This window comes from Ipomoea nil, unplaced genomic scaffold, assembly GCF_001879475.1.
Source record: "Ipomoea nil cultivar Tokyo-kokei standard unplaced genomic scaffold, Asagao_1.1 scaffold0937, whole genome shotgun sequence".
Lineage (NCBI taxonomy): Eukaryota > Viridiplantae > Streptophyta > Magnoliopsida > Solanales > Convolvulaceae > Ipomoea > Ipomoea nil.
Genome location: NW_017617365.1, coordinates 2091869 through 2109263, shown reverse-complemented (window position 1 = coordinate 2109263; position 17395 = coordinate 2091869). Strand labels below are relative to the sequence as shown.

General features: G+C 36.1%; 4 protein-coding genes across 4 annotated transcripts; 1 reads left to right on the top strand and 3 right to left on the bottom strand.

Annotated features, from left to right (window-relative positions):
* Positions 1–3607: 3607 nt before the first annotated feature.
* LOC109179611 lies at positions 3608–4099 on the bottom strand. The gene has a single exon (XM_019329109.1). The coding sequence runs from the start codon at positions 4097–4099 to the stop codon at positions 3608–3610; it is 492 nt and encodes a 163-aa protein (XP_019184654.1).
* A 1751-nt stretch (positions 4100–5850) lies between these two features.
* On the bottom strand, positions 5851–6861 carry LOC109179610 (uncharacterized mitochondrial protein AtMg00810-like). The gene has a single exon (XM_019329108.1). The coding sequence runs from the start codon at positions 6859–6861 to the stop codon at positions 5851–5853; it is 1011 nt and encodes a 336-aa protein (XP_019184653.1).
* Positions 6862–7590: 729 nt separating this feature from the next.
* LOC109179609 lies at positions 7591–9613 on the bottom strand. Its single transcript, XM_019329107.1, has 3 exons — positions 8677–9613; positions 8188–8487; positions 7591–8108 (listed from the first exon to the last, which is right to left on the bottom strand). Exons 1-3 carry the CDS (start codon positions 9611–9613, stop codon positions 7591–7593), a joined length of 1755 nt encoding a protein of 584 aa, XP_019184652.1.
* A 1735-nt stretch (positions 9614–11348) lies between these two features.
* On the top strand, positions 11349–14660 carry LOC109179607. The gene is made up of 2 exons (XM_019329106.1): positions 11349–11418; positions 13387–14660. Exons 1-2 carry the CDS (start codon positions 11349–11351, stop codon positions 14658–14660), a joined length of 1344 nt encoding a protein of 447 aa, XP_019184651.1.
* Positions 14661–17395: the final 2735 nt, after the last annotated feature.

The window sequence follows — 17395 nt, the reverse complement described above, 5'->3', positions numbered from 1 at the left end:
TCTTTCTGCGACATCAAAGGTAAATTTTCAGAATTTTATTTTTTACCAATTAAATATTTAATTATATATACATAATTATATATATATATATATATATATATATATATATATATATATATATATATATATATATATATATATATATATATATATATATATATATATACACACACACATTGCTGCGGCGCGGAGGGTTCTGCAGCCGCAGCAGTTTTGTTTAATGTTTTTTTTTTAATTAGTTTAGTTTATTATATTATTAATGTAATTATCACAAAATTTATATAGAATGACAAAAGATTTTAGGTCCAAAGTAAGGAATTCCGTTAGCAGGCATCGACTCAAAGAGTCAGCTTAATTAGTTTGATTCTATAATGATAGATTTGGTGGGAGTACCAGATAATGATATGTTCATCTAATAATTTACCATCTAATATCAATCAAAGTTTATTTAGTTAAGATTAAGGTTGACACACAGATAATCTTTAACATAGAAATTGGTGAAAATGAAAGAAAAGATTGAATTTTTTTTATCTTGAATTGAATTGTAATACTTAGTTAGGAATTGTAATACTTACTCAGGAATTGAAAATGGATGGGTCCTTGACTTAGTTTTTTATTTTTTTTTGGTTTTTAGTTTAGTTTATTGTTTATTGTCTTTTTTTTTTTTTTTTTTTTTTTTTTTTTTGCTGAAAAGTGTTATTGTTTATTTGGTTTTATTTTTTGTCATAGCAATGTTATTGTTTTTTTTTTTTTACCGTAGTGTTATTATAATATGTATAAGTTATTGTAAGTTTTAAATTAAATTTGCAGTTATGGCTCGATTGCGTTTAATAACTCGTACTGAAAGAAGGAAAAGATGTGTAGCTGTATTGCGTGTATGGTTGGATATGTGTGCTTCTGTGAGTTTATTGTTTATCATGATGATGTCAACCTTGACAATTTTGTGTTCTAATAAAAAACGAGTGAAATCTTATATTATAAATACTTTAGGGTCTCGAGAATATATGTTACGAACTGTGTATTCGTGTGATGAAAAATGCATATCTCAACTTAGGATGAATCGACATGCTTTTGTGAAGTTGTGTGCAATGTTACAAACTATAGGAGGGTTAAGGCCAACAAGAAATATGCTTGTTGATGCGCAAGTAGCCATATTTTTACATATTATTGCTCATCACGTAAAAAATAGGATCATTCAAAATAATTTTCAAAGGTCGGGGGAAACTATTAGTTGATACTTTAATATAGTATTGAATGCTGTTTTGAAACTCCGAAATCATTTATTCAAAGATTCTGAGCCAGTTCTAGCTACCTCTACAGATCATAGATGGAAATGGTTTAAGGTAGTTAAACGTATCCCTACAGTTGAGTTATAAGTTTAATTACAATGTGAGTATATATTTAATAATATTTGATATTATTTCTAGAATTGCCTAGAAAGTAACGTCATACATGAAGATGATGATGTCACACAAATAGAGCCTTCAGAAGTTTGGAATAATTGGAGGACAGAATTAACAAATGACATGTTCAATGAATGGATATCATCTAGAAATTAAGGACATGTTCTTGATTTGGTGTTTTTTTGTAATGTGATTTATGAACAATGTAATGTGTTTGAGTTTGATGAATAATTTATTATTTCAATTTATTTGTAGTTAAGAATGGCTTCTCCCCCTACTTCTGCAACCATTGGATCTCAAAGTGTTAAGCAAACAAAAAGAAAGTGGACACCCGAAGAAGACATTATATTAGTGTCCTGTTTGACTGAAATGCATACTGTAGGAAAATTTAATTCCGATACAGGGTTTAAGACAGGTTATTTATTAGAACTTGAAAGAATGATTTTGAACAAAATACCAAATTGTACCATAAAAGCTAGGCCACATATTGAGAGTAGAATTAAAACTTTGAAAAAAGAATGGACCATTATTCATGATATGGTGCAAGGTAAGAACACTAGTGGGTTTGGTTGGAATGATCAAAAGCACATGGTGTATGCTGAAGATGCAATTTGGGAGTCATACTTAATTGTAAGTATTTACTTTTTTTTTTGTACTTTCATTTATTTTTATTAATGTATACATACAAATAATTTATTTATGTTTATTATAGAGTCACAAAGAAGCTGCCCCTTTTAGAACAAGAAGCTTTAGGTTTTATAATGAGTTATCTGCAATACTGCCAATATATTCTAAAGATCGTGCAACTGGAAAAGATGCACAGACAGCAGATGACGTAGTTGAAGAAATACAAGATGAAGAACAGAATGATATAAGAGCTGACACAGAAGATAGTGCATTTGTTGGTTTGGATGATATTGATTTAACGAGTACACAACCTGAGCCACAAAATGATGGTAGAAAAAGAAGCAATTCAAGTAAGAGAAAGAGGAGTCATGATGAAGCTATTGAGATATGTGCTAAGAATATGCTTAATGCTGCGAAGCTAATAAGCAATACAATGTCAGAGGTTGGTAAGAATCTGTCTGATGGTCTTCAATATGATCGTGATATGGATATGTTTCAGAAGCTTGAACGTGCATTAAAAGAGGTTGATGGTTTGGCAAATGATGAAATGGACCTTGTTTCGTTTAAGCTCATTGATCATCCTAATAAAGTAGCTTTCTTTCTCAGTCATGATCCTGATCGAAGACTACAATGGATCAGAAGATTCCTTGCTATCAATTAATCATTTTATGAACATTGTAACTTGCATTGGATTGTTTTGAGTATTTTGTTAAAAATAACATATGTTATGCTTCTTTTGAATATTGTTAAATGTTCTTTACAAAAGTTTGTTATTTATATGACTACTTTATTTTGAGTATTAATCACTTGATATGACGATGATGATGATATATAATAGTTGTTGTAATAATAATAATAATAATAATAATAATAATAATAATAATAATAATAATAATAATAATAATGGTTTTTGTACAAGGGCATTTATGTCTTTTAAACATATATTCTATTCCTATTCCTTAACCAACCAAACATTGGAATACAGTTCCCAATGTCTATTTCTTTAGCGAACCAAACAACAGAATATAATTCCTATTCTATTCCTTGCCTATTTTATTCCCTATGGAATAGCATTCTTATTCCCTCCAAATTCATTCCGTGAGCCAAACGGCCCGTTAGTTCTTTTTTATTAGAATATTCATCTTTGGTCTTAATATTATTATGGCATTACAATTTTTTGTCCTCCATCAACAAAATCGTTGAAATGACGTTAAATACAATAAAATTTTATATCTCTTATATATAAATTAAAATAGGTTGATTAGATATATTTTTATTTTTATTTTTATTTTTATTTTTATTTTTATTTTTATTTTTTTAAATAATTTTGCCACAATAATCCTAGAACTAAATTGAGACTTTTTTTAAAAAAAAAAAAGACTAAAAATAAAATGTCACCTATATATCTAAAATCAAAAATGGAATTCACTCTAAATTAAAATTATAATTCCATTACATTTGATCCACATATGAAACAAATTCAAAATAAATATATATCAAGTCTCATGAATAATTAGATAAACCATCCATCCTTGTTTAAAGACAGTATTTAGCATTTGGGAGAAGTATTTAGCATTTTAGGCATCTAAGCTGAGGTAAATAGAAGTTGTTACACCAAGCGTGTACGCTCCAATGGCGGCCGCAATAAATTCCCTTCCGGGCTTCACCAACATCCCAATACCAGCGATACCCGCAACCCCAACTGGAACCCGCGTCCAAACCGCCTGCCCGGCGCCCGAAGCGACGGCGTCCGCGAAAACCTCCACGGCGAACTCTCTGAACTCACTGTTCCCAAGCACGGCCTCGCTGTCGGATCTGACGGCCTTGAATGCCTTGTCGACCTGGGCGCGGGTCGGGGCGGATTGGACCCATTTAGCGACGAGAGGGATGGAGTCGCTAAGCTTGCTGTGGAGGCGCTCAGTGGCGGAGACGAGCTGGTAAGGCTTGACTCCGTCGAAGGCGTGCTGGGCGAGGGAGAGGCAATCGTCGTAGACTGAGTCGCAGGCTGAGTTGAACTCGGCCGATTTGTGGAGGTACCGGCCGACTCGTTTAGAAGCCGAGATTCCCATTTCTTCCTATGATTGTCAAATATTGGGATTATATTATTATATCACGTTAAATTTGAGGACGAGTTTTCTAGTTGGTGAAATGATAATTGCACATAACTCCTTTGTGTTTCAAAATTTTCAAATAGCCCCATTTAGTTTTAAAGGGACAATTAAAGCCTAGGCTTTTTGATGATACTGATAGAATTGTATTGAAAGAATGTAATTATAACTGTAAAAATTGGGAGAATATATATATAAGAGAGAATTATAAGAAGACTAGGATAGAGAGTACTCAAATACAAAGAGTCCTAATACTAGTTCTAATACTCATACTCAAGCACATGGTATACTAGTAATATGTAGCGTGTCTCTAAGAAAAGAAAATCCAGGACTAGGTAAAGATTTAGTAAATATGTCTACAAGTTATTCTTTTGTGAAGATAAAATTAACTTGAATGTCTCCATAAGCATGTATCCTTTACAAAACATATTCGAATTTCTCAAAAATACAATTTGTGCTTCAGTTGAGATTCGTACGTAAAAGCTAGTCTATTTTCTTCTTCACTTAATACTTAATACTAAGTCATAGATAAATTAAATCACAATACATAATAGTAAACGATTTAAAATATAAGTAGTTAAATCCAAAGTCAATAAATCTTACCTTTGGACTTCTATCTTTTTAATCTAAATCATTGATTTTCGAAATATTAAAAAGAAAGTTTGGATTACTTTGAAAGAAAAAAATTTGCTTACTAATTTTTTTAATCTAATTTATGATTACTTGATCATGAATTGTAATGGTGAAAGAGATAAATAAAAATTATTAATGTCAAAATTAGTTTTTTTTTTTCTTTTACTTTAGATATTGATTTTTTCCCCATAATTCTATACTTAGAATTACAATTTCTATTTGATGGCTTTTGGTCCCATACTCACCAAAAAATTAGGTATTGATCTGATAGTGTAAATGGGACAGGGGCTCAAGAGTACGCTACAAATACGTATATGATGAACAATTAAAATACGGCACTCGTTCGTTCAGTCGGTTGGCTATTCTACTAGGTGACGATGGACCGATGCTTTGTTCTATTGCAAGTAACGAGTGATTACAAGTGAAATAGATTACAATGTAGAGTAAATCACAAGTGGAGTGATGTTACAGAGTACTGAATATCCTGAGTGAGGGGAGGACACTCCTATTTATTCTAAGCAAGGTGGCTAAGTATTTAATGCTCCAAATGCAAGTTGTTTGATGTGACACGTTCTCGTTGGCTCAGCTGAGCGGTCGATCTACAACTATGTGTAGGTTGATTGTTTGAGACAACAAAGTTATCATTTCTGCAAGTTGTCAGCCGTCGTTGCTGCAGGTGCAAGTAGGTTTCCTTTACTTGTAGCATAAGCTAAACCTTCCAACTTGCAAAGTGCGTCGCACTTTAGACCGACCGGGTGACCTTGGGCGTACCGACCGGGCGATGTTTCGTTTGGGCGATTCCACGGGTGAATCGGGAACATTGTTGCGGAGCTCATGAAAGGTGGAAGAAGAAGGGAGAAGGAAAGAAGGGAAATTCTCATTAACCATCAATGATGCATACACCAGTTCATATATACAGCAGAAGAGAAAAGCTTAGAAAGAAAAGAGTGGGAAAGGCAGTTACAACAACAATTTCAACTTCTAACTGCCAAGGACTTAGGATGGTGACAAGTCTCAAGCTATGATCAATTCTGTTGATCTCCTGAAAGCCCCCCTCAAGCTGGATTGTATAAATTTATCTAGCAAAGCTTGGAAACATAACTCTGAAACGAAGCTGGACAATGAGTCTTGGTGAATGGATCAGCCAACTGATTTTCAGAAGAGATATGAAATAGTTTGATGAGTCCTTTGTGTAGCTTTTCTCTCACAAGATGGCAGTCAAGCTCTATGTGTTTTGTCCTCTCATGAAATACTGGATTTTCTGCAATTGCAATAGCAGATTTACTATCACAATATATGGCCACCTCCTCATCATTCTGTACTCCAAATTCCGTCAGTAGAAAACTTAACCATTGAATCTCACATGTTGTAGTTGCTAGTGCCCTATATTCTGCTTCTGATGAGGACTTGGAGACTGTGGGCTGTTTCTTAGACTTCCAAGAAATCAAGGCATTCCCAAGGAAAATGCAGAAGCCAGTCACAGATTTTTTGGTATAAACACATGCTCCCCAGTCTGAGTCAGAAAAAGCTTTTAGGTACAAGTCAGAAGAGGATGGGAAGAACAGTCCTTGACCATGAGCTGCTTTTAAATATCTTAGCACTCTGTATGCAGCTTGTAGATGCAGACTTGTAGGTTTGTCAAGGAATTGAGAGAGCTGTTGTGTTGCAAAGCTAATGTCAGGCCTGGTGACAGTTAGATAAAGTAACTTGCCAATGATCCTCCTGTAGTGGTTGTTGTCTTCTAGAAGCTCACCTTCATCTTTGCTCAATTTGTGTGAAGGGACTGTAGGGCTATAGACAGGTTTTGCACTTGTGAAACCTGTATCTTCAAGGAGCTCAATGGCATATTTCTTCTGGCACACTGCAATGCCTTTACTATGCCTGGCCACTTCTAGGCCAAGGAAGTATTTCAAAGGGCCTAGGTCCTTTATTTGAAAGTTTGTGCTGAGTTGCTGTTTGACTTCTTGTATAATCTTCAAATTTGCACTTGCAATCACAATATCATCAACATAGACCAATAGAGCCACAAAGGACCCTTCTTTACCTATAGTAAACAAGGAGTTATCAAGGACTGCCTGCTTAAATCCCATACTCTGTAAGGCAAGTGTAAGCTTGGTGTTCCACTGTCTGCTGGCCTGTTTTAGTCCATACAAGGACTTGATTAGCTTGCATACTTGGTTATTACTGTTTCCTGAATATCCAAGAAGCATTTGCATGTAGACTCCTCCTCTAAGTCCCCATTTAAGAAGGCATTATTCACATCCATTTGATGAAGCTCCCAGTTCTTTGCTGCTGCCATTGCTAACAAAGTTCTAATGGTAGTCATCTTGGCAACTGGGCTGAATGTGTCTAAGTAATCAATGCGAAGGGTCTGATTGTATCCCTTTGCCACAAGCCTAGCCTTATATCTTTCAACACTGCCATCAACTTTATATTTCACTTTATACACCCATTTGCACCCAATGGGCCTTTTAAAGGGAGGTAAATCCACCATCTGCCAAGTGTTGTTCTTCTGCAATGCATTAATCTCATCTTGCATAGACTTTCTCCAACATTCATGTTTTACTGCTTCATAGTAGTTTCTAGGTTCAGATTGGTGGGATATATTCATCACAAATGACTGAAAGGATGGTGTCAAGCCACTGTAATCTATCACCTTGCTCATTGTATGAGGATAAGTTTTTAACTTGGTGCTTTGACAGATATAATCCTGCAAGTAATTTGGAACTTGCCTGTGCCTAGTGGATCTCTTGGTATCTTGTTGTTGAGGATTATGGATATTATTAGATGGCAGTTCAGGAGGCAACACAATATGTTCATCACGTACAACTGCTTGCTGGACTTTGCATCTCACTTGGTGGTTGTGCTGGATGAGATTGGTTGTGATCACTCTCCCTAGCTGGTGACTGTTGAGGAGTGAGATCCTGATGAGGCCAAGCTTTTTCACTTTCTCTACTAGCTTGACCTTGAGTATGAGGCACCTCATGGTCCTCAAGAGATGCAGGAATCATAGTAAGAAGTATGATTTCAGATCCTACTTCTAGAGTTATAGAGTGTTGAAAGGGAAATACCAGCTCATGGAAAACAACATCCCTAGATATGAATAACTCTTTGAAGGCAAGGTCATACACCTTGTATCCTTTTGTTCCACCTGCATAGCCAAGAAAAATGCATTTCTTGACTCTGGATTCCATCTTTGTCTTGGGCCCAACAATGGTGGCATATGGTAGGCATCCAAAAACCCTCAAGTGTTGATAGGATGGGGTCCTCTTAATTAGAACCTGATATGGAACTTGGTTATTGATGGCAGCAGATGGAAGTCTATTGATTATATAGGCTGCATGTAAGACGCATTCTCCCCAAAACTTATCTGGCAAATTGGCCTGTTAGGGCTCTAGCAGTAGATAGCAAGTAACCATGTTTCCTCTTCACTCTACTGTTTTGTTTAGGTGTGTAAGTGCAGGAGGTCTGATGTATGATCCCCTTCTGCTTGAAGAATTCCACCATCTTAAATTCCAATCCATTATCTGATCTGATACATTTTATGTTTTCCCCAAACTGGTTCCCAATAAGATTGCAAAATTCAATGATCAGTCCTCTAACTTCTGCTTTGGACTTCATCAGATATATCCATACAGCTCTACTGTGATCATCCAAAATTGTGAGAAAGTAATGATGGCCATGAGTAGTGGGCACTTTATAAGAACCCCATATATCTATATATAGTAAATCAAAACAATTAGTTGACAAAGAGCTACTAGACTCAAAGGGAAACCTTTTTTGTTTTGCAAAGTGGCAACTGTCACATATCATATCCTTGTTAAATTGAATCACTGGTTATATTTCTCTCAAAGATTGTAACTTTGAATGTGAGGCATGCTCAAGCCTGGCATGCCATAGAATACATTTATTTGCAACTGAAATAGAACTACATACAGGATGTGCAGGAATGGGAAAAACTAAGTAATACAGTCCATTTCTCAGCTCAGCTCTTCCAATCATTTTGCCATGGGGAACATCCTGTATAATGCATTGATCAGAGTACATCTTCACAGTGTGGTTAGAGTGTTTAATGAAAGAGCTCACAAAAATCAAGTTGTAATGGAACTCAGGGATGTAGAGAGCATTGTGTAGAATCAAATCATCAGATAGGTAAACTGATCCTGTAAAATCAATGGCAGCCTGCTGCCCATTTGGCATGCTAACATACATATTTTGTGCCCTTTTCTGATTGTTTAACAGCTCTAAATCACACACAATATGGTGTGTAGCACCACTATCAATAATCCAATCTGTTCTACCATGTTTAATAGAACTTACTAAAGGAGGCATACCTTCATTATGGAATTCCACTGCCACAGTGTTGACAAGAGCGTGTGAGGGCTGCTTGAGGTCCAGAGGTGAGTTGAGACTCTCTCCAACTGATTTCTTGGCATGTATGAACTCCATGAATGTTTTCACATCATCTTGAGTGAATGCCATATTCCCATCAGATTTCTGATGCTGTGTTGCTGGTGGACATTGGATCTGGTTCACAGATTGGTTTCTTGGCCTTGGTTTCCATCCGGGAGGATATCCATGCTGTTTATAACACTTGTCCTGAGTATGACTTGTGAACCCACAATATGTACACACAGGTTTCTTGTTGAACCCTGATGCTTTCTTGAATCCTTGCTGATGGTTAGTATTTGTTCTGGCCAGAAGGGCACTAGCAGCAGTACTACTTTCCCTTGCTTGGTATAACTGACTCCCAAAACCATTGTAGGCCATGTGGAATTGTCTCTCTTGTTGAGCAATCATAGAGTAGGCTTCATTAACATCTGGAAGTGGCCTCATCAACATCACCTAGTTCCTAGCACGTGTATACTTCTCATGTAATCCAATGAGAAAGATAGTCAGTCTGTCCTTCTCTACTTGTTCATTTAACTCATCAATTCTCTTTCCACATTCACACTTTGTGCTACAAATACAATTCATTTGAGGCCTAAGAATGCTCAGCTCATCCCACAAAAGCTTTTGTCTAGTAAAATACTCATTCAAGGAGTTGTCCCCCTGCTTGGTTTGGTAAATTTCACACTTGATTTCGGCAATCCGAAACAAGTCTTGCTTACTGAATCTCCTTTTCAAGTCATTCCAAATGCCATAAGCAGTGTCAATCCACAACACGCTACGAGCAATGGTGGGGGAAAGTGTGCGCACAATCCAAGTGGATACAATATTGTTGCACCTTTCCCAGGCTAGATATCTGTTTAGGTTATCTGCATTAGGCTTCATAATTCTTCCATTGATAAATGGAACCTTATTTTTACATGAGAGGACCATTGTCATTGCCCTAGCCCACGAATGGTAGTTCGGACCCTCGAGAGGGGCCAGCTCTAAAGCCGGATTTTCGTTGATATGAAGGAAATAGGGATTGGACTGTGATTGAGGGTCAAAGGTTACCTCATTTCCATTCAATCCACTCGCCGAATAGCAGGGGGAGGTGTTGAATTCATCGTGTTAGTGTTGACGTTTGGGCTGGCTGCTGTGTTATCAGTCGCTGGTGTTCGATTGCTCAGAGAAGGCCAGGCTGTTGTCGCCATTGTAGGGTGGATGGAAGCTCCTAAAAACTCTGCTCTGATACCATGTTGCGGAGCTCATGAAAGGTGGAAGAAGAATGGAGAAGGAAAGAAGGGAAATTCTCATTAACCATCAAGGATGCATACACCAGTTCATATATACAGCAGAAGAGAAAAGCTTAGAAAGAAAAGAGTGGGAAAGGCAGTTACAACAACAATTTCAACTTCTAACTGCCAAGGGCCTAGGATGGTGACAAGTGTTAAGTTATGATCAATTCTGTTGATCTCCTGGAAAACATCTTCACCAATCAGGAGGCATGTTAATATGAATGGTACAATAAGTGATATTATTCTGTCTAGCCGGCGGATCTGACGGACCAACCCTGTAGTCCTTAGCGGACTGATAGTGTGAGACCCCAAAATACTTTTTCACACAAAACTCCTATTTTATCAAATTTCCAAATAATACTATATGTATAATTTTTACTCCACATCCTCGTCCCCCGCAGGAATTTTTCGGGGAAGAGAATTCCCCGCCTCATTTTGTGCCACTATTTAAAACATTCAATTCATTATCAAATAAAATTAGTTTATAATTTACCTTTTAAATTAACAGGCTAGTAATTAACACAATTTGTGTGTATTAGATATACTGGAAATCTAAAAATACTAATAAAGCATGTGGGGATACTGGAAATCTACAATTTACTACGTAGTATTCAAAGCGAAAAAAAAAAAAAAAACAAAAAAACAAAAAACAAAACAAAAAACAAAACAAAAACACAAAAGAGTACTAATACACTATATTTCCTACTGAAATACTTGTATAATATTTAATCTAGAATGAAGGAACAGAGAGAAAAAAAACAAAAAACAGAAAAGGGGAAAAGAGGGAGACTGGGATGATGATGACGAGAGAGGCAGAGATGGCGTGAATCAGAGTGAATGGGATGACGACGATGCGACAGCGAGCTTGGGAGACTAGGATGGTGACGCCGCAGCGACGAGCTTGAGAGGTTATGACGGCGAGCTTGGGAGGCTGGGATGGTGACCCCGCAACGATGAGCTTGGGAGGCTGGGATGGCGATGGTGAGCCTAGGAAGCTGAGACGATGACAGAAAGGAGGTCAGAAGTTTGGGTCCTCTAGGATAACGGCGGAGAGGTAGAGACACAGAGATGGCGTGAGTGAGGACTAAGGTAGAGGCATTGAGGCATAAATGAAAATGATGTAATGAATAGAGACTAGGGTTTTGAGTTTTGACTTTAACTCTTTTAAGTTTTTGATTATTATATATTTTTATATATAAATATAATATAAATATAATATAATATTATTAGGGAAATCGAGGACGGGCTCGAGGCGGGGAATGCCCTCCCCGGCAGGGATGGGGAAATTCTCCCCGTCCCTGGTGATGATGGGGAAATTCTCCTTATCCCCTAAAAATATCCCCCAACCCGCCCCCGTCAAGGAGGGGATCGGTTTTCCCCATCGGGGCGGGTTGAATTGGCATCCCTATTCTCTTTTGAGCAGTCCAATCTTCTAGATCTGAATAAGACTTTGTAGTTTTTTGTCTCTCTTTTCACTATTCACGTAATATTGAACTTTTGAATGCTTTGAACATTTAATAATTTTAACTTGAAAGACCAACACCTTTTTCAGTCTTGGAAGATGGTATTTATAGGCGTTTTTGAAATATGTTTGTTGGAGAGAAACTCATTTCAAACATCTATTGACCAACTTGTAAAAATCAACGGGTAATCCGGAGGTTAGGTAGGGTGGTCAGACTTTTCAGCCATTGGAGACTTATTTTGCGCTGAACATATGTTTTTGCTCTGCACAAAATGCATGTCTAGGCCTTTTAAGGAAAATCTTCGTTGGGATGTATGTGAACATAGGACTCTTTATTCTTTGGTCGCATTCCACCATAAAGCACTAGTGTTTTAAGCTTCTAGACTGTTGGCTTAGAGAATATATATCTTGAGCAGTTCTTGTCGAATGGTTAATTGTCACTATTCAAGTTAACATTTCGAACCTTAACTCTCTACTAGCTCTCGGATAGGAATGGTTATCCTTACCACTCGTTCCACCTTTTACTTTGAAAGGTCGGCTCTTCCACCATTCGACTTTTGCATACTTTCGGTCTTGTATTTTTCTACTCTTCGAATCTTCATCTCGGATTCTTCAGTCTTCAACTCCTCAAGGTCTCAATTTTCAAGCTATTCGAAAGATAACCATTCGAAGTTTGTTGAGACTAACCGAAACGTAACCTTTCGAGTTATCATTTGGGTTGTATTGACTTTCTAAAACGTGACTTCACGAGTTACTATTCGGACTATTCGAATTTGAGCAGAAACAACCTAAGTCTAAAAGACAAAATAAATAGGGGACTAAAATTCCTAACTATTAGTATAATCAAAATCCAAATTACAAATGTTCCTAACATCTAACTATAATAGAATTTAACAAATTAAATAAGCTCGCGCGGGTTTAACTCACTGGTTTAGAGTAGGTAGTATTCGAAAGAAGAGACTAAGGTTCGAAACCCTAGCACTTAAAGTGGGCAGATCACTTGTGCACACCAGCATTTTATGGTGATATACAATTCTTTACTTAGTTGACATACTTTGATTAATTCTAAAAACAAATTAAAATTTTATTATTTATGAGATATATCATGTCATTTCCCTATCCAATCAACTTGTAACAATTACCTCCAAAATTCAATGAGCCAACTTGAGTTTACGGACCACCGTAAATTTCTCAGGGTTAAATAAAAAAAAAAAAGTCAACTTGGGTTTACTTTTAAACGAATAACGCAACATGCAAACCCTTATATTGCGTAACATCAACCTCATTTTTTTATGCCATGCAAAAACATTATTTTTGCAATCAACCACCATTCTCACCACCACCGTGCCCGGCAGACGACTAACCAACCTCAATTTCTCCGGGAAACACCGCTTACGCCACCGTCGGTGTTTCCATGGAGAAATTAAGGCACAACCCTCTTTTCCATATCGTCTATCTGTCTCTTATCCTTTCCCTTGTTTTCCCAGGCACCGAAGCCGAGAAGAAAACAATTAACATCTCGAACGATAACCGAGAAGTCATCATTTTGGAAGAATTTCGGTACACAAACAACGGTCGCCTTTCAATCAACGTTTCTTCAGTGTCCATTAACCCCACCACCGCCAACGCCTCCCGTTTGGCGTTCTTCCTTTCCCCGTCGCCGTTCCTGGGCGAAGCCCTCCACAGAATGAACGAGGGATCCGATTACTGCGTGTTTGATCAGCCCTACGTGAACCCCATTTTCACGTTAGACCATGTTTCTGGGTATCCCGGCATGTCAATAGAAAAGCTGTTTACTATCTCAAAAGCGGAGGTGTATTTCCTTTTCTTTGTCAATTGTGAAAAGAAGGCTTCCGTGACGGCGAGTTTGAGTATTGAGATGTACAATATCGAGAGGAATGGTAAGAGGAATTACCTCTCGGACGGGTCCGGATTGTTGCCATCAATTTTCTTGGCCTCCACCATGGCCTATTCTCTCCTGTTCTTATGGTGGGCTATACATTGCCACCTCTACAACCGAAAATCCACCAAAACCATCCATGGTTTGATGGCCGCATTGCTTCTCTCTCGCGCCCTCGACTCCCTCTGCCTCTCCCTAGAACAAGAGACCATCAAACGCACCGGCTCGCCTCACGGGTGGCAATTCTTGCTGTATTTCCTACACACAATCCGGTCATTGTTGCTAGTATTGGTCGTGCTTCTCATCGGGGCGGGTTGGACCGTCTTGAAGCCGTTTGTGCACAAGGAAGGGCAAGCGGCGTTGGGGTTAGGGATGCTAGTACAAATAGTGTCTAGCGTTATGTACATCCTCAAATGGGAAACCGGGCTGTTCGTTGATGGCTATTTTGCGTACACTATCCTTTTGTTTATACTCGACTTCGTTTCGTGTTGGCTTCTCCTTTTGCCCATTGGTTCAACGATGAGGGAGTTGAAGAGGAACGCAGACACGGAAGGGAAAGCGGCGAGGAGCCTAGAGATGTTGAAGTGTTTTAGGAACTTGTTCATTGGGATTTTTGTCTACATTTTGATCACTAGAGTGGCGTTGTCAATTCTCCAGTTTAAGGCTTCTACTAATGGGTGGAGGGATCGGTGGGTGCTTACTATTGTTGAGCAGGTAATCAATGTGGTGTGTTATTGGGGGCTTTTCTTCATGTTTCGACCAACTAGGAGAGATTATCCTTTTGTGGCCACCGACCATGATGAAGAAGCCGCGCGAGCCGAGCTCGAGATTATGTATGATTACACCAAATTCTATGAGTGATGAGAAACCACTCTATATTAATTTTCATATTTGTCAAAGTTCTTGCGATCGAGCTACAGTGGTCTCTCAAATGAGAGGTTTCGAATTCAAACTTTAGTGTGGGGACTTTGACTCTTTGTAATTCAGTAGATTGAGACAGTATGGATAAGCAGATACTACATTGTAACACAGTCAATAGTACTCAAAAAAAATTAATTTTCATATTCTTGAATTAATCAATATATAGTATACGTACAGCCAAGACACATTGAGATTGGTGTGATCATCAATTCCATTTTGGTTTTAAAAGAACTTTTATTATATATAAAGTGTTCCTATTTTACTGGCTTTTGAGGATTAATTATTAATTATTAGCTTAATTTAAAGATAAACAACTTTTTTTCTTTATTTTCGCAACAACCATTGGAATTTTGCTACGTTCTAGAGTATTTGAATTGAAGGGAATGTAAAATTTGAAGAGATGTGAAGAATTTCTCTGAAAAAAAAAAACAAATAGTATTTGGCTGGTTTTTATTGGGATCAATATGATCGAAAGCAACAATTTAATATTCAATGCTTAGCTTAGTTATATTCAGGATACGGGGAATTATAAGGTTAGATCATTCAATACGTTCTAGAATAAGAAAAATATGGACATCAGATTAACATTGTAATATAGATTTTATATTGATACAATCCCCGAGACTATCGAGATGCTTTCTTCGAGTCAAGCAAAATTTCATAAAAGAGAATGAGAAAAACAGAAAAATAGATAAACAATGACAATAAGTCAATCAATCCATCAACCCATTAAGTGATAATTTTATCACAATTTCTTAGAATTTATAATTTAGCTTAATTATATATAATTGTAAGGCATTTTCAAAAAAAATATATATATATATATATATAATTGTAAGGCTATATTTGGCAACTTAGCTGAAAAGGTAGCTGAAATCTTAAAAGTTATAAGCTAGAAGCTGAAAACTGAAAAAACTGTTAACTAGTTGATTATGTTAAAATTAGCTTTTTAATAAGCTGATAAATGTAAAAAGATTTAACAGGACATTTTCATAAAATTTAAAGGATGTGATTATTATATTGTTTTTATATTATTAAATATATGAGATTTATTTAATTTATAAAAAAAGTTTTTGTTTTTATAATATATATGAGATATATATTAAATTAAAACAAAAGAAAAAATGTTTTTAATTGGTAAGGGTAAAGGATGTCATTTATTTATTAACGGACGATAGTTGCGGGAGAGGATGAATAAAAATATTGAAAAGAGAAAAGACCTAAAAGATTTTTATTGGGAAGGGTAAAAGATGTCATTTATTTAAAATAATAAGGATAAAGATGAAAAAAAAATTAGGAAGCTCGTAGCTTATTTCTAAAACGCTGCATAAGGTATCTTTTCAAAATAAGCTCTTATTTTAAGCCACTAGCTTATTTTGGGAACATTATGAAACATAGCTTATAGCTTATTAGTAGCTTAAAATAAGCTATAAGATCCTAAATAAGTTCTACCAAACATATCCTAAGTTTCATTGTTTGCATTGGCAAAACATGTATTTAGTCCCTTCTCAAAATTTAATCACTTTTATTAATTGTTTCACGAAGCTTGATGGGTTCTTTGGACTAACTATAGTAAGTTACGTGATATGATATACCTTTTTTTTTTTTTTTTTTTTTTGGATTCCAAGAATAAAATATATCTTTTGAGTCAAATTCTAACTTGGTTTTGGATGATGTATTTTGTTTTTTTTTTTGTTTTTTTTTAGTATTTCCAACTATGGTGGGGAATTATATCTTCACTCTTTAGTTGGACACATTATTGGAACTAAATATTGATTATATAGTATGTCAAACTAATGGTGGGGAATTATATCTTCATTATTTAGTTGGTCAAATCAATTACGAGTGTATATTATTAAGTTCGTTTCATTAATTTTGCTCAAGAATATTTTAATTAGTGGGAGTGATCATTTACAAAAAAATCATTAAGATACTCCATAAAAGATTATGGATTTAATTATTGTATTGATACATCCCAAATTGAATTGAATGTTAAACAATAAGTCCAAAAGATTCCGAAAGTATTAATATTGTATTTGTTCATATACATTCATAGGTTCAAATTATTGAACATTTGGTTGTGCAACATATTTCTGTAAACGTTGTAACAATATTAAGGAGTTTATTAGAGCAAAAGCATTTAACTTGTGGTGCACTGTCATTTAGCAAATTAATAGTGTTTAGTTTTTTCAAAATTGATCATGGGCCATTTTGGTTTGTAAGGCTCAAAATAATTTTGCGAGGCATAGAAGACTCATAATGTTCAGTTCATTTTGAGGTGGACCTTGAGATTTTTTGGGAAGTTATGGTGTATGTTTAAGATTCCAAATTTATGGACTTAAAGTTTTGGTTTGTTGCCTAAGTTGTTGGAATGCTTCTATGACTAAGCTATCTTTTGGCTAATTTAATGAGTGGGAGTGACAGACGTGTTAACTCTAAGCTCTTAACCATTAGAGGTAGTGCTTAAGTTAAAATTATGCAAAATGACGTGTTTTTTTATTTTCCCACCATGACGTCTTTTTTTTTATTATTTTTTTATTTTTTAATTCCATTGCCCTAATTCCCTAAATCAATTAAAAGAACTTAATTCACTGATGAAACTTATTCCATCGCCCAAAGAAGCTAGCCCCAGCCCCCAGCCCTAATTCCCTAATCCGCTTCCTCACCTTAAGGGG

Bases quoted from the DNA above. Each gene is read 5' to 3' on its own strand.
- LOC109179610 (XM_019329108.1), bottom strand. From the start codon at position 6,861: ATGGGATTTAAGCAGGCAGTCCTTGATAACTCCTTGTTTACTATAGGT.
- LOC109179607 (XM_019329106.1), top strand. From the start codon at position 11,349: ATGACGGCGAGCTTGGGAGGCTGGGATGGTGACCCCGCAACGATGAGC. The intron at 11,419-13,386 runs GTGAGCCTAGGA...TTGTTTTCCCAG, and splicing joins GGGAGGCTGGGATGGCGATG to GCACCGAAGCCGAGAAGAAA.
- LOC109179609 (XM_019329107.1), bottom strand. From the start codon at position 9,613: ATGTTGATGAGGCCACTTCCAGATGTTAATGAAGCCTACTCTATGATT. The intron at 8,488-8,676 runs GTATTCTATGGC...TACTATATATAG, and splicing joins TATTTCAGTTGCAAATAAAT to ATATATGGGGTTCTTATAAA. The intron at 8,109-8,187 runs GTTACTTGCTAT...TCTTACATGCAG, and splicing joins TAGAGTGAAGAGGAAACATG to CCTATATAATCAATAGACTT.
- LOC109179611 (XM_019329109.1), bottom strand. From the start codon at position 4,099: ATGGGAATCTCGGCTTCTAAACGAGTCGGCCGGTACCTCCACAAATCG.